Source organism: Microtus ochrogaster, unplaced genomic scaffold (genome assembly GCF_000317375.1).
Source record: "Microtus ochrogaster isolate Prairie Vole_2 unplaced genomic scaffold, MicOch1.0 UNK69, whole genome shotgun sequence".
Classification (NCBI taxonomy): domain Eukaryota; kingdom Metazoa; phylum Chordata; class Mammalia; order Rodentia; family Cricetidae; genus Microtus; species Microtus ochrogaster.
Genome location: NW_004949167.1, coordinates 1,021,940 through 1,038,590, shown reverse-complemented (window position 1 = coordinate 1,038,590; position 16,651 = coordinate 1,021,940). Strand labels below are relative to the sequence as shown.

Here is a 16,651-nt window from a genome sequence, read left to right as displayed (position 1 = left end):
CACTGTGGAAGAACCAATCAGAGCCTGGAGATGGCTAGGTGGTGGGATCTGCACAATTCTTGTCCAGCCTCACCCAATGCTGCCTCACCCCCCACTCAACAATATGCATACCATTCCCTACTCCAGCCTGGCAGCTCCTCATACAGTTAATTAGCACCATGTCACTGAGGACCAGCCTGAGTGGCCAGTGACAGGAGATGACCCCTGACCCCAGGGCTGGGAAGCAGTCCACATCAAACTCTTACAGCGCGACCCTTTTAGCACGCACAGTAACTCGGGGCACCGCCAGCTGAAGCTCATTAAAGCTGTCTCTTTGGTACGAGGGCCATTAACCTCACTGCTCAAAACCCACGCCTCCCCTCCCTGCCTCTCCCAGCCCAATTAATGCCCTCTATCCTCCCTCCCTTCTAAACACCCTCACCCACACCTCAGAGCTAGCCAGGAGCTGGCAGGGCTGCCCTCTTCATTCAGATTGCAGAGACTAAGTGCCAAGAAGGGCCAGTGCCCTGGCAGCCTCTGACATTGGCAAAGTGATGGAGAGGGAGCTTCCTGAGCATGTACCTTGAGATGGGTCTCACACAGGCCTTTCCCTGGGCTGCTCACTGGTCCCTCCAAGGAGCTGGCAGCCCTGCCCCTCAGTTGAGTCTCAGGGTTTTGCACAGTAAAAGCCAGAGCTATTTCTGCTTCACTGTTACTCAGAGCTGTGAGCTGCCCCACTGGGCCAGAGAGAAAAAAAAAATGTTCTTTAAAGACCAAGCCACCCCAGGAGTCCTAAACCAGGAGAACAGACAAGGGAGGGATCACAGAGCCTCAAGAGGCAACAAAGACTGGCAAGAGGGAGCTATACCCCTCACAGATATACCCTACTCCAGACATACAGAAGCAGGACACTTAGGCCAAGGCTGTGGAAGATGCCTACCATAGTCCTGTTGTTCTAACCAAGCAGCCATCAGACTCCACTGCTGCTGGTCCTCCTTCCTTGAATGAACGCATGCCTTCTCAATGGTCCTATCTCCTGAGCCTCTCCGGGTTCCATCCCTCTTCCACTGATTCATTTACTCACCAGCTTCTCATCCGGCCAGCTGCAAGATTTTACTGAGCTAGCTCTGTGCAGCACGAACTGCTGCACTGATTCTGAATCAGAGCTCTGATCATATCATTCTTTCATCTTCCAACATCCCCTCTAAACCTTACTTTGGGGAGGGAAGAATCAGCTTCTAACCAAGCACTCAAGGCTCTGCATCTAGCTGTTTATTAAACTAAACTTTCTTTTCCGGGCTTAGGGTATTACTTGCAGATGTCTTACTACACTTTCAGGTCTGCAGGCATTCTTTGTACACACACTTTCTCTGCCTAAGTACTACTCCTTTATTTTTCTACCTAGAAAATGTATTTACCCTTCAAGGATCCCACCTCCAGTGTTTTTACCTAGTGGATTTCCTGCTGAACCCTCAAGATTCATCACAGCAAAGAACAGTAGTTACGGCAGGGTACCCCAGAGCCCCAGGCTTCTCCCCCTGCTCCCTAGGACTGATAAAAGGGCATCCCAGGAATCACTACAGTGTAGATGATGTAGGAGCTGCCTAGGCAAATGAGAAGAACAGGGAAACCTCCCTGATGGCAATCCAGATGTTTCTGCCACACCAGTTGTACACCTGGCAGTCAAGTGTGCATTTCAGGTTCTGCCTCCTCAGGATGTTCAGCACCAACTGGGCACTGACAGATGTGGAATGGGTAAAGAGCAAATTTGTAGCAAGTGGCTGGGACCTTCTATAATTCTGATGTTGCTAGCCCCTACCAGTGACACCTTGCCAAAAGTAATAAGGTTCTAATAAGGTCATAATGCCACCCTAGATCACCCTGGCTTCATCTCCTAGAACAATGCCTAGAGCTGGTCATCTGTGTTCCTTGGAAGCATCCACACACATCCACACAAAATAAGAGACACAGAAAGAGACTTTCTTCCGGCAGATACACACACAGGTTGGTAGTTGTTTCCATGATCAGACACACATGCTCTCAAATAAACATGGATGTATTGTTGGACAGGCATATACAAGGATGGACACCTTATATCAGTCATACAGATATACATGCAAGATGTCATACACAGACACATGTTCACACCGAAATACACAAGCTCACAGAGCTGCCAACTATGTGGAACTGCAGCCATTCTAGTTTCTCCCAAACAGAAATCCCCGAGTGTTACCCCACCTGTTACCCCAAGTGGCCCCTCCCAACCCAGTCACTGCTCAGTAGAGGCTGCTGCTCCTGCAGGGGAGTCAATACCCTGTGGACGGAGTCATCGGTCAGAAGGACCTAGACTAATTAAAAGCTGGTGAGGTTTAAATAATTCATCTCCTTAACTCCCATTGATCGTCCAGTTTAGTGGCCACAGACTTGAAACAATATTAAACAGCCTTCTCCAGCTCCACAGGGGGGTGGGTAAGCTGACATATGCCCATATCCCTGAAGACACTGCCCACTAGGGATACAGGCAATAGGGACAAGGGATAGCATTTTGAATCTAAGGCCACCTGTGACTCACCCAAAGCCTATATTCCAGTCTCCTCTGAAATGTTTTGAGAAGTCCTTTCCAATTGCCCCAATCCATAATATCCTCCATCTGCCCTCCCTACCCTCCTCCCCCCAGCCAATGGTGAGAGCCTTCCGTAAGGGTGGAGTACTGAATGATACATGGAAACCCTCTGTTTGCCAGGGGACTGAGGCATGCGGGCAGGGGACTGACAGAACTGCCAGGGGGATTTGTGGAGGGACTGACCAATGCCGCTGTGGGGCCGGCCTATGTGTTGCAGGCTGAGACCCTTGTTCATGTCTAGTAGTCCATTCTTGGGCCAGCAGCCCATGGCGAAGCTGTAAGCCTGGAAGACAGGAGGCAAGAGTTGTTAACAGAGGCCCTGGCCCACTGAGCAAATCCCACTTACCAAGTCTCCCCCAGTCCCCACTTCTTCCCCTTAGGGATTTGTAATACCACCTCATTAGAGTCCCTTACCATGTTCCTTTCACTTGAGGTCCCCCCCCCCAACCATAAAAACCCCTTTCTTCTCCAAAGTCTTCCTCCTGGGTTTTCCCCTTCAGCACCTGCCATCCTTCCTGGGAGCCCCTTGCAGGGCTCTTCTCTGGAAGTCTGGCTTGCTAAGGTCCTCCCCTCATGGCAGCATCTCCTTCACCATACACCCTCCACAGATTCCCATCAAGAACACAGCTGTGCTGGGCTCCCTCCCTTGATATTACTGTCACAAAGTCTTCTCAGGTAGAATCCGGGAGATTAGTGATTCCAAATCTCGTTCCACAGACAGGATAGATGAAACAGGGACTGGCCAATACCATGCCTGCGGTCAAGTTGCTTTTGATTCTGAACAGGAAAGGCTGTGAAGGGCTGTGAGTGCAGTGCGGGAGCTCAATGAAAGGGGAGTAAGGTCACCAGGTCAACTCAAGCAAGGGAAGTACAGGGTGGGGTGTGTGTGTGTGTGTGTGTGTGTGTGTGTGTGTGTGTTCTGTTGAAGGTCAAGTGCTCACTTATGCATATTCAAAGCGGCCACCCATTGATCTGTACTTAATTGTTTTCCTGGGGTTGGGGAAGGAAGTGCTGGGGGCATCGATCTGCTCAGGTCCCCAGCAGTTCCATTGCCCCCCCCCCCATCCTCTATCACACCATCTGGCCTCCAGCAACTTCCATCTGTGGGGAACACGTGGCAGGACAGAGTCTGCCTTCCCTCTCTGGGGACAGGACCAGCAGCATCTTCCCTCACTGGCATGGCAGGCCTAGAGTCACAGATGAGGAAACTGAGGCCCAGAAGAAAGTGACTTTGAGCTATGTGGATTAGACCTCCATTATGTGGTTGAGGGGGATTTCTTCCTTCTTAGCGTGCCCCCAAAAAAAAGAAAAGAAAAGAAAAGAAAAGAAAAGAAAAGAAGAGAAAAGAAGAGAAAAGAAAAAGTCCTGGGCTTCTGCCAGCAGGCCTGAAATCAAATCAAACATTTAACTATCCCTTTCCCTTTGCCTCAGATCAGAAGTCACTAAACACCAAGCTGACCTTCTTCTAATGGCAGAAGGTGACAGCATGTGGGACGGTGGCAATGGGGATACAACTTGGGTGAGTTGGGCCTGCAGACAGAACCAAAGTTCCCGCTAGCCATGCTTAGAGAAGCACTGCCATATCCACCTACTTCTGGGCCCAGCAGCTCTCACACGAGGAAAAGACCCAGCCTAGGGCCAGAAACAAGATGTGTCTGTGCCTCTGTGGGGGGGTGGGGTGGGAGGTGGACAGTATCTGTGACAGGACCCAGGGGCTAGGAAGGCAGAGGGCCAGTTTCTTTCGTTTCCAGCTTTAGGAACCTAGCCCACAGACACTAGAAGAACTAGGAGCCAATGCAATTTAAAAATTAGTTCTTTCCAAAACCACTTTCCTTGACCACAGTGGGACCAGCCAAAGCTCAACTCCAGCCAACCCTTGTCTACCTTCTCCCAGGTCACAGCTGTCAGAGGCTGAGTAAGGGACTCAAGGATGGGTTTGGGAAAGAGCATGCTGGCAGAACCAGGATGTGGGCAACAAGGGGCTGCAGGCAGCAAGAGGAAGCAGACAGACAGATAAGGGGCATAGTCAGTGGGTGGGCACAGCTGGGAGAACTGCTGAGCATGGCCAGCTGAGGCTGGAGCGCAGTGGGCCAGAGAGCAGTGGCGGCTGCCTTTCAAGTACTTTAAAATCACTTACAAAGGCCGGATTAAACGATCAGAAATTCCATTTAATAGGACAAATAAAGAAATAACAATCTACTCTATCAGCCTGGAGAAGGCGAGCTGGATGGGTTTTTTTTCCCCCTTGAAAAAGGAAAAAGGGAAGGAAGGGGGAAAAAAGAAGGATAATGTGTGTTTACTCAAGCAAAGAAAAAAATATTTAAGTGATGTCGGGGAGAAGATTGCAGTAACTAGTGAAGAATAACATCGTCTACTTTGCTGTCAAATCACACCCGAATTTCAGTAATAGATTCTCGGCTGACACTCAATTCAATTCGAAGGTGATCCCGCTTTATCCCAGCCCATCAAATATTAAACACTTGCATTAGCAGGTGCTGCCGCTTCCCGGCTTAAAGCGGCGGGCGGCAGGCGGCAGGGCTGTGGCGGCCCCTCCACTCTGCTTGTGGCTCAGGGACAGGGCATGTTAACGTTATCTGCACGTCATCCTGAGCCTTATCACAGCTAAGCGGCAAGACCACTTCAGATAACATTAGATGCTTGCCCCATACGTCACCATGATTAGATTATTACTGTAATTATGACTCCCCAAGATCTTCCCAGGCTAGGATGTGTAAAAGGGGGGTGGAGGGCCAGGCTGGAACAGGGCAAGCCAGAGCCCTAGGCGGGAGAGAAGTAGCAGGCAAGGTGCAGCCTGGTCCCGCCTGACGGATGCCTTTCAGGAAGGGCAGTGTAGCTTGTCAGAGCAAGGGTGAGATGAATTGGCGTCTCCGCTATGGCTGTGGTGTCGTGCTGCAGTTTCATAGTCCTAGATAAGGCATGATAACCAACTGCTGCTGAGACACGGCCTCATCCAGCACTTCCTCAGGGGGTATGGGCCAGGAGGAGGGGGTGGCATGTGCACATGGGTCTGCCAAGCTCCTAATAAGAGGGATTTAATTTTTACAAATGCTGCTTCCAGCGGGGCCTTCATATACCAGCCAAAGTCCAAAATGATATTAAAAACGGTTAATTAAAACTGCTCTCCTTCAGCCTGGGATTCCTCCTGCTGCCCCTGCTGAGAACACTTGCACATCTCCCCCAGAGCTTAACCTTCTGACACGGCCACCAGTCTCACAGAAGCAGCCTAGGCACAGCACCTCAAATCTGCCCCACCCCCAGCAAGAAAAGAAAACAAAACAACTCTGTCATTTTAGCTAGCGGTCACAGTCACAGGAAACAAACATAAAAGGCTCTTCTAGCAAAGCAACCTGTGTTCCCATCCCCGTGTACTCTGGACCTCACATCTGCTGTCCCTCTGCACCTTGGTGCTCCCTTTTGAACCTCTCCCCCATCCGGGACAATATCTATCAGGGAGTGCCTCAGCCATTCCCTCCAGTGACTGCCCATCCTGCCATCCTCCTAAAGAGACTGCATCTGTAAACAACCTTAGCAGAGCTCTTCCAGGAGTTCCGCTCAGGGCAAGGTATACAAGTTATGTTGTAAGAACTCCGGCTGGAGAGTCGAGGATGCCACCTGGCAATCAATTAGATCAGGAGGCTGAGACCTGTGTGAGGCTGGAGGAGGCTAGGAAAGTCTCCTGGAGGAGTGTTATTGGAAAGTCTGAGTACAGCCTATAGGGAGCACTGCAGTCAAGACAAAGAGGAACAGCAGGGGTGGGGAGAAGCTCCCTCTTCTTGCTCCCTTCCCTCAACCTGTGAGGAAGGGGCAAGAGCCTAGAAGCTTCTTAATCTTGATCAGTGTGGGACAAGAATCTGCTTTAAGAGCTCTCTCTAAGCCCTGGTACACGAGCTGTTTACCAATGGTCGCTGCGTCCCCATCAGTCATCAAGGCCCACCTGTCCAGCTGTGCAGTTAGCACCCAGCTCTTGGGGTTCCCAGCCAGAGGGTGGAGCAGGTGGAAGGATGACTACTAAGGAAAGGAAGATGACTTCTAAGTTCTGTCCATGACAGGCACTCAAACACTGAGCCAGGAGGACAGGTGGAGCTGGATTGAAAGATGCTGTACCCACTGAACCAACCCACCCTACCCTGTCAGGCAGGCACGCACATTTCCCTTCCCCTGGGCCGCTGTAATTTCCATGCGCAGGGAAGCAGGTGCCGAGCTGTTCCCGGCTGGCTTTCCCCTCTTGTGGCTCTGCCCGCCTTGGCTGCTGCCCCATTAGCTTAGTGGCCAGCCATCTGCGACGGGCCTGCTGCACAGCCCTGCTGTAGGCGCGGCGGGTGGCCCCCTGTGTAACAGGGAGCTTTGCCATTAGCGCCTTTAATATTCTGACACCTCAGCACAGCCTGCTATTACATGCAAACGCTGATCGCCCTGTGAAATTACATTGCTGGGCCCGCGAAATGGAATCGTGTATAATCAGCCTCCTCCATGCACTGTCAGTCCCATCACAAACACGGCGCCCGGCGGCTTACGGGGGCTTAGCAGCTGCGACAAGTGTATTGGGTTTAATAGATGAAGTAGCCCTCAACGGCAGCAGCATCAGATCCTTCAGAGAGGAGAGAAGAGGCATCAACAGCTGCTCTGGTGTCCCTGCCCACCCATACACTACCTACAGGGGGTGGACAGGGCAAGAAGGGGGTTGCAGACAAACAGAGATTACTCAGTAACTTCTGGAACACCATGTACCAACATATCAGTTCTCTGCTGACAAGGAGAAGAGCAGGCCTTTGATTCTTCTGGATGACTTGTCACCCTGCAGACCCAAGACTGGTGAGCCCTTTCCCAAGACTAGAGACTAAATCCAGCCTGCCACCGTCTTAACACCTACCAAAGAGGAAGGTGAAGGTGTGGTTCTTCAGTATGAGAGAGTTGGACAGATACAAACACTACCTAAATGGTCAACATATCTTCTTTATTTGAGGCATAAGAGATTGAACCAGAGACACTGAAACCGGAAACCTACATGCTAGTCGAGTATTCTACCACTATGATACACTGCTGGCCGTAACTAGACTCAGCCAGAGAGCTGAGTATCCAGGCCACAAGTAAACACAGATTGGGTATGCGCCATGTGTACTTGGGCACAGCCAGCAGCCCATGCCTTGCAGAAAGCCAGTGCATTCAGAGCTCTAATGTGCCCTCAGCTCCTGGGTCTGCATGTTTGCACTATAACCTTGAGTGACTTACTAAATTTTTCTGAACCACAGTTATCTGTACTATAAAAAGAGATAACATATTCTCTATGTGTACCTGTGGCCACCCAGGCACACCCACCCACTTTCATCAACATCCCCGGATACTTGTGGTGTCATCATCCAAAATGTACCCCACCTTTAAGAATACTACTCTCATCTTTTACAGGTTCAGGCTAATACCAATTGTGGAAAATTATGTTTTCCAAAGACAGTTATATTATCTCCCATCCCATCACCAAAAGTTTATGTCTCCTCCCCTCCTTTGGAAACAGGTCGGGTGTCTGTGACTATTTCCACTGCAATGCAGAAATGCTGTCACTACAAGGCTACTGCAGAAATGCTTAGGCAGATTCCACCCCAGTTGCTGGAATTCTTGTCCAGGCCCTGAACTGCTATCAAGTAATGAGACCGTTCCAGGACAGCCACATCAAGTACGGAGACTGTCCTAAGGCAGCCAAACAGTGAGGAAGCTCAAAATAATCCTCAGGCAGGCCACACAGAGAAGCCATGAGACAGGATAAAAAGGGAGGTGCCAGTCAGCCCCCAGCTGCTCCAAACAGAGTGCCAGATCAGAGCTAGGTGATAGCCACATGAGAGCCACATAAATACACTTTCTAGAACTTGTTGTTAGGACCATTAAATTTAGGGATGATTAGGAGGAGGGTAATAACTGGAAATCTACTACCTACCCTTTTCTGGAAATACTCTGCAGGTATCTTCAAATTCTTCTTTCCTGTAGCTTCTAGACTATTCTCTCCCTGTGGGACTTTATCCCAAATGATCACCACTTTGGGTAACTTCAACATCTACAGAGTAACACAGTCTAGAAAATTTGCCTTTCAATTTATTGACTCCTGATTCTCATTAACGACATTCTACAATGAGCTACGTCCGCCTCCTTCCATCTTTCCCCACAGTCATAACTTGGATCTCATCATCACCAGAAATGCTTCCTTTCTGAACTCTCATCTTGATAGATTCTTCTGACCTCAGATGCCTAGAGGTTTTGTAGTCTCTCTTTTTGCCACTCCACCCGCAGTCTGTCCATTTGTTCTGGCTTCAATCCCTTTTCTAGTAGGCCCGGAACCTTGACTCTATTATTTCAACTATCCATTTCCCAATCTTCAACTCCCCCAACTGCTTGTCTTACACACCTTTCCTGAAAACACCCAACAACAATGCTTTGCCACATTGCTCTTAAGCTAAGTATTTACAAAAAGTCACATTTCCATGTAGGAAGTGGTCACTATGGATCCAAGATCGCTCTTGGCACACACTCCATAGCACCCAAACCCTCTTTCCTATTTTCACAAAAGGAATGAAAGCCACTAGCAGAACTCCTTCGAGTATATGCTCCACATTTAAAAGGAGGCTGGTTCTTCCTACCTGCCCCTTGGCCTCTAGCTCTAACAGGAACACACCACTTCTTGCCCACCACCAGTCCCACACTCAAGTTTTACTTGTCAACCGTTCCCACCTCCTCAGGTTCTTGCTCCATTTTTTCTAAATCTGCAGCTTCAAGTAATAGGAGAGTAGGAGGGGGGCCTACTGGAAAGAAGGGGTCCAGAGGGAGTGGGATGGGGATGAGAGACAGTAATGGGGGAATAAAGCCAACATACATACATACATACATACATACATACATACATACATACATACATACATGTGCATGTATATATGCACAAAATTGTCAATTTATTTTTTTAATAAAAAAAAGAAGAAATTCTTAGCCTAAACATTTATTAGCTCCTTCCCCTTTACTTTGAAGCATTTGTTTAAATCTCTACTATATTGACAGAACTTCTCTGAGTCCCAATTTCCTCTCTGAAAGACTGTAACAGCTTCAATTTCATTGAGCTGCTGGGAGGATTGAGTTAGTATATAAGATGTTGAAATGATACCAGGCTCCTTGCTATCCTTTCTTTTTTTAAAGTCCCTATTTATTCCACACTTCTATTCATCTAGAGCCCATCTGCTAACAATTAAATTTCTCAAAATGGTCTCCCTTCACTTCCACTGTCCTGCCCACCATTTCCAAGCTCCCTGTGATTGCTTTCCATTGCTGTTATGGCACTCAGCTCCTGCTAAGCCCAGCAATCCTCCCCTTGCTGCCACTGCTCATGGATAGTTGCAGGTTCCTTGCTGTCTTCAGCACTCCATCTGTGTGCTCCACCCTTTCCCCTGTGCTTTCCCCGGCATTCGGCTCTCAGTTCCCCTAGCTCTGCCCTGGCCCTCACACTCCTGCAGTGTCCTCTGCAGCTGGCCATCTAGTATACGATACATTCTGTTCTCCTTTCCTAGCTTTTCCTAGTTGCTGTCACTCTCCTCCGGGGAGTCCCTCAACTCCTTTGTCTTCAACCTGTCTACCTTCCACACCTGTATTTCTTATTGCTACCTAAATGCCAGACACATGTTACTTACTTACCCTTTCCATGTGGACTTCACACATGTATTCTAAACATACTTCAACATTTTTTTTTTTTTTTGGTTTTTCGAGACAGGGTTTCTCTGTGGTTTTGGAGCCTGTCCTGGAACTAGCTCTTGGAGACCAGGTTGGTCTCGAACTCACAAAGATCCGCCTGCCTCTGCCTCCCGAGTGCTGGGATTAAAGGCGTGCGCCACCACCGCCCGGCTCATACTTCAACATTTATCCAAGCTATTCCTTCTCCTGGGTTCTTAAAACACAGTGTAGCCCACCAAACTGGTCTGCTAAGCCAAAAACTAAGAGTCAGCCTGGATCTCATTATCTTCTTTACTGTCACCAAGTCCTGTGATTGCTGCTTCGTGTCTCATGCTTACTCAAGCAAAGGTAAGCACCCCCCTAGGATGCCCTCTGCCTTTGCCTTCTTTTTCTTTCTATTTCAACACTCAACTCAAAAGTGCCTCCCTTTAGTCTTTCCTGACTCATCCTGACTCTAAATCCACCTACAGTCTGAACAGCGCCTATGACATTAGAAGGCTTTACCAATCTACTGCAAATCTGGAGACGCCTAAGAGCAATGGCTATACTGTTATCTCCTGATGCTCCACCAAGAGAAGAGGAAGGAAAGCAGGAGGCTTCAACTCTCACCTACCCAGGATCCTTCAAGAACCATCTGTCTTCTTACTCAGCGGAACGGCAACCCTTTAGCCATTCTTGGAACTGACTGCGTGAAAACAACTCCTGCCTCCCTTCTCCTTTCCTGAGAAGTAGCTTTTCTTCAGCTATGGGGAGCCCCATTCCATTCACTGGGCCCCAAAGAAGCATGGCCAGCATGTGTACAGTGGTAATGGAATGGGCTCTTGTGTCAGGCAACAGAAAGTCAACCTCCCCACGCCTAGCTGGAAGCTCTGCTGGTGCACTATGCTCTCTGGCTTACCAACGCATGTCAGGGGCCTTGCAGCTGCCTCCACCTCTGCCCATCAACGAAACTTAAGCGGAATAATTAGCTTCTCCATGTGCTTGACCTTACACTGCCCACACGATGACAGATGCCTCTTGTGTGCTGGATCACCACCACAGCAAGGGCAGGGGTTGTACCAAAGGTCTATGTTCCACAGCATTTGGTACTGGAGGTCCAAGGATGGAAAGACAACTTGCCAGCTCAGTTTGATACCATTAGGGTCCTGAATACTTTCAGAGGGAGTTAACTTGCAGCGTCAGAGGGGACTTGGGGACACCAAAGTTTATGGGAAGGGAACAAGATAAGACGCTCCTGAGTCATGCTGCCTGGGCCCCTGCAGAGGAGGCTACCTGTCCAGAGCTACCTGTGCACCGTTAGTTGTCTAAGGCAAATAGGTCAGCAGGAGCCACCTGCCTGGAGTGAGAGCCACATTGTGAGTTTTCTTTGTTTTCATTACAATTTCCTCTCTCACTGCTTCTTTTTAGCTAGCCCTTTCCTCCCTGGGGTGCTGGGGATTGAATGAAACACCACCCCCGGCTCCAATAAGTGTATTTCAATTACATCTGTCACTGTATAACGATATAATGATATATCATGTGATATTAAATCCATGGTAATCATATCAGGGATTTTTTTTAATCGTGCACTAATCACATTATTACATCTCTATAATTAACAACAGGAGGTATGGAAATCCAGTTAAGGCAGTAGGCTCACTGTAGTTCCCCACCCCCATTTTAGTTACCTCCAGATTAGGGCCAGATTAGGAGATGGGGACTGCAGGACACTTAACAGGCTGAGCCAGTTTCACCTCCCAGTGCCACTGCCATGGGCTGACAGAGATAATCCGACTGAGATCAGGATTCCAGGTTGTAGCTGCTCAGGAAAGAGCCCACACAGAGAGGCACAGCCACATAGCTCAGCTGAGACTTCTAGAACTCCTACCTGAACCTGCAGCATCAAGTTGTCACCATTGGGGGTATGGGGGTGAGTACCTTTCCTTCAAACCAGCAAGGTTCTCTAAGACGCTTGGAAGACCCATGTGAGTCTCTGTCTCCTAGACCAGAATTCCCCCTGCTACTGCTGCACAGACTCCCCTCTGACCTGGCTTCTGACCACTCTAAAACCACTGGGTCCAGCAACTGTAGGTCTTACCAGCCCTGATGACAACAGAACAAACCCAACTCTCCCTAGGGCCATTCCTTCTCAACTCTTTCTCTGCCCTTCATATTACATGACAAGTGGGTTTTTTGATAACCACTGGATTGTTCTCTTATCCCCTAAACAGTGTAAGTTCTTCTTCTTCTCACCCAAGCCTAGATGGAGAGAGGAGGGGCTGGGGACTGAGCTTGAACTATGTCAAATGACCGACCTGCCTTTCCCACCCCCTTTCCTGATACTGAGCTGTTAGGGCTAATTCCCTCAGGGGTGTCAGAGCCAGTCTGCAAAGCACAATTCTGTGTTTCAAGTCCAAAGCTTTGAACCTGGCATGTAACTAGTCCTCAGTGAGGGGCAGGCATTTTGCTAAGTTTGACTCTCAGAAGTTGGACAAGCCTGAAGATAAAAGAGAAAAATCATGTCCTTTTTCCTAATAAAAAGGAGACACTAATAGCAGTCAGCACTTAGGCAAAGCACTTTAAGTTTCTAAAGTGCTTTCCAAATTAAAATATAATCCTTTATTGAGCGTGTGCCACCACCATCTGCCCACCCTTCACACAGCACACACACCTTCACTTTCTTCCACCACAGGAAAACAGAAGGGCTACATTCCATATTCTCCTCCTTTTCCTGTCTGGACTATTTTGTTGTTGTTGTTTTGTTTGGTTGGTTTTAGCAAATACTCTGTTAAGTCCTGGAGATATTCAAGTCCAGTGGACTAGGCCAGTGCCCTCAAAGAGCCATGAGTCAAAAGAAAAGACACTTAAACACATTCGCAAAACAACACAATGATGGCCAACATCCGCCAAGAACTTTGGTGAAGAAATGAACCCTAGAAAGACATCACAGAGAAAAACCCAGATGCCTTCATTAGGACATTCTAGGTGGGTGTCACACAGGCAAGGAGCTCGTCTGTTCCAAGAGGAGACAAGAGAGTCCTGAGAAAGTAGCTGATTACAGGCACAACTGGGGCTGGATAGGATTGCTCAGGAGGACGCCTTTAATCCCACCACCTGGGAGACAGAGACAGGTGGATCTCTGTGAGTTCAAGGTCAGCCTGGTTTACAGAATGAGTTCCAGGACAGACACCAAACCTACAGAGAAACCTTGTCTTGAAGAAAAAACAAAAAGATTGCTTAGGAAGAAAGGAAGCCTGTGAAGTCAAATGAGGCCTTCAGAGCTGGGGCCCAGAGAACCTCTCCTCTGAAATGGATCTACCACCCTAGCCACTATCGCCCTTGTCAGATCAGTCTGTTCTCTACCCAGGGGTAATAGAATGGAAGGATCTCAGTTTCAGACACATACTGACCCACTGTCAACATCTACTCAGAGTATACATCTGCCAAGTAATATGCATACATACAGCAACAAAGACAACTCCAATCTCAGAGAGATTTAAGTCTACAGGACAAAGAAGATACTAACTACAAAGCTATGCAAGTGATCATTAATTTGCAGCTATAGAAAGAGTTCCACGAAGAAATATTTACTGTTGTGATGGGTGAGGGCAGGAACAGCATGCCTCACACAGACTGCTGCCTGAGTAGTGGGAGATGTGTAAGGGAACACTGAGGCAAGGACCCTGGGAAGAGGCTAGAGACCAAGCAGCAGAAAATCCAAGTTGGGCTCTTACAGTTACAAAGCTAGAAAGCTGAGCTGGGGATGCAGCTCGGTTGGTAGACTACTAGCCTAGCATGTATGAGGCCCTGGGTTCAAACTCCAGCACTTCCTAAATTGGGCATAAGAGGTGAACAAATGTACCGGAGCTCTCAGAAGGATCAGAAGTTCAAGAGCATCCTCTGTTACACATTACACGAGACCCTGTGTACAGCTCTGTGTGGGGGGCAGGACATACATGGAGATGAGTCCCTGGGTAAGGGTACTTGCTGCCAAGCCTGATGACATGAATTTGACCCCCAGGAACCATAGGTGGAAAGAGAGAGAAGATTCCCAAAAGCTATCCTCTATCTCTACAAGTATGCCATGCCATGTGCCCACCCCACCACAATTTTTCTAAAGAGAAAGACTAAGAGGATGTGAACAAAGCCTCAGAGGAGAGGAGAGAAGAGAGAATCTCTGTAACTCTTGCCACTTAGGATGCTGGAGGCAGAAGGCTAGCATCTGAGGCCAGTCTAGGCAAGAGAGCAAGACTAGCTCAAAAATAAAAACTAACAACAAGCAGAACACAGAGTGCTCTGGGCAGGAAGCTGAGCCACAGAACACTAGCCTAGCGTGCACAAAGCCCTGGGGTTGATCCTTAGCATTGTTTTTAAAAACAAAAACAAAGCCGGGCGGTGGTGGCACACGCCTTTAATCACAGCACTTGGGAGGCAGAGGCAGGAGGATCTCTGTGAGTTCGAGACCAGCCTGGTCTACAAGAGCTAGTTCCAGGACGGACTCCAAAACCACAGAGAAACCCTGTCTCGAAAAAAACCAAAAAAACAAAAAAAAATTTGGGAGGAACATAACAGTAAAGAACATTGTCAACATTCTAGAAGACATGAGAGGTAATTTTCTTATGCATGCTGAGAATAATGATCCTCTAACGAAATGATAATGTGTCCTAGAAGATTTAAATAAAAGCAACTGTGTGAATAAAAATAAATAAATAAATAAAAATAAAAACAAACCCCCCTACTGAAGATGAATAGAAACATCACTTCAGGGAATGGCAACTCCAGTCTCAGGACCTTAGTTCCCTCCTGGAAACAAGGGCTTTAATTAGTGATTCCTCCAGTAATTACTAATTACCTCATTTCCTAATCTCTTTTGCCCTACTCCTTCCAGTCCTTTCTAGACTGCCCAACTGAATCCTCCCAAAGGCACTTTTGCTTAGCACATGCCACACACCGTTTGGATGTACACCATACACAGCTGGTCTAGAATTTGTCTTGTCACCCCTTCATCTCGGGCTGCTATTTCAGAGGCAGGACATAAGCTCTACCTACAGGCCCCAGAGACAAGCAGGTACTGTTCCAGTCTGAAGTCTAGGTCCCCTTCCCTCTGCCCACAGTCTGAGAACTCCACAGGCCTCCACTTGAAAAGGGTGCTGAAAGCAATGATGTCTCCAAGTGCGATGGGAGATATTTGTGTCTGCTTTACCCTTGGCTTTTTGCTCCGGTTCAGGTAGGAGCGGGGTGGGCTGGCTGGCAGATCTGAGAGTGCGGCACGCCCCAGCGGGCAGGGCGCACAGCGCGGAGGAAGGCGCGAGTCAGTCTGGAGTGCTCCCCATTTATCAAGCTCACGCAGGCCGCCAGCCGAGCGAGTCTTTCTATCATTACACCTCTCAAAATCCGATTCATACCACTAATCCTGCCTTCATTCTCCCAGATTAATAACATCTCTTTCAACCTTCACAGTGTGATAAATAGACAAAGAGAGAACAAAAGGAGAGACAGAAGAGAGAGAAAGAGCTGGAGCAAGTCCCCATAATAGAGAGCCGAGAAAGAGGAGAGGGGAAAAAAGGAGAGAGAGCGTGAGCAGGCAGCGGCTAGAGACTGCAGCTACCTCAGAGAGCCGCTCTGAGGAGAGCTGGCGGCTGCGCCCCGCTATGCTCTGCTCTATCCCCAAAGAGAAAGAAAGGCTCGTTAACAGCTCCTTCCTGCCTGCACTTTTGTTCAAATTCTTTCCTTCCCTTCCAATCCTGCTTTAGGTCAAATTCTACTGAAAATGAGTCTCTTGGCTTCCTGGTCTCCTCCTAGCCTCCCAACGAGGCCTAAAGAACAAGCTTTGGTCCTTCCAGAGCGCTGAGTCTGGGGGCATGATGGGCCAGGAATGGCTTTGGTAAGCAGAAAACAAGTTTGCCAGGACTGTTCCCTTAGTCCAAACCTGAGTCCTTCCCAGCATTTTCAAGAGAAAGGGCCAAGAGTGAGGGGGGCCAGGGGTCTAAGCCTATATATCTTGCCACTATAAAGCTCCAGGTGGCCCAAAGGCAGGGCCTCTAGCCCCCAGCAGCCCAGCCAGATGATGATTGTAGATATGGCCCTGAGGCTCGCTACAGTACAAGTATGACCACATCTCCAAATTATGGAGAAGTGTGTCAGGGACAACTCACTGGGTCCCAGTCCTATACAACAATCTACCTCCCTTCTTCTCTACCTGGAAGCTTACCCATGTATGTCCCCACAGGATACTCCCTTCTCTGCACAGACCCCACTGAAGCTCCTCAAGGGTAATCCAATCACTCCTCTTCTGGGCTCCGAAGGGCAGCACTGTTTCATCACCCTGTAGTGACAGTGCTCTCCTCATTC

At 48.7% G+C, this 16,651-nt stretch overlaps 1 protein-coding gene across 2 annotated transcripts in view; it reads right to left on the bottom strand.

Moving 5' to 3' along the window:
• Eri3 (ERI1 exoribonuclease family member 3) overlaps positions 1–16,651 on the bottom strand; it is a 134,507-nt gene that overhangs the window by 24,181 nt on the left and 93,675 nt on the right. Inside the window, exon 8 of one of the 2 annotated variants that reach the window (XM_005370039.3) lies at positions 2,786–2,885. The exons of the other annotated variant lie outside the window; for it this stretch is intronic. Coding sequence (XP_005370096.1) covers positions 2,786–2,885 — 100 coding nt within the window. The remainder of the gene's footprint in view (positions 1–2,785; positions 2,886–16,651) is intronic. 2 annotated transcript variants of the gene reach the window in all.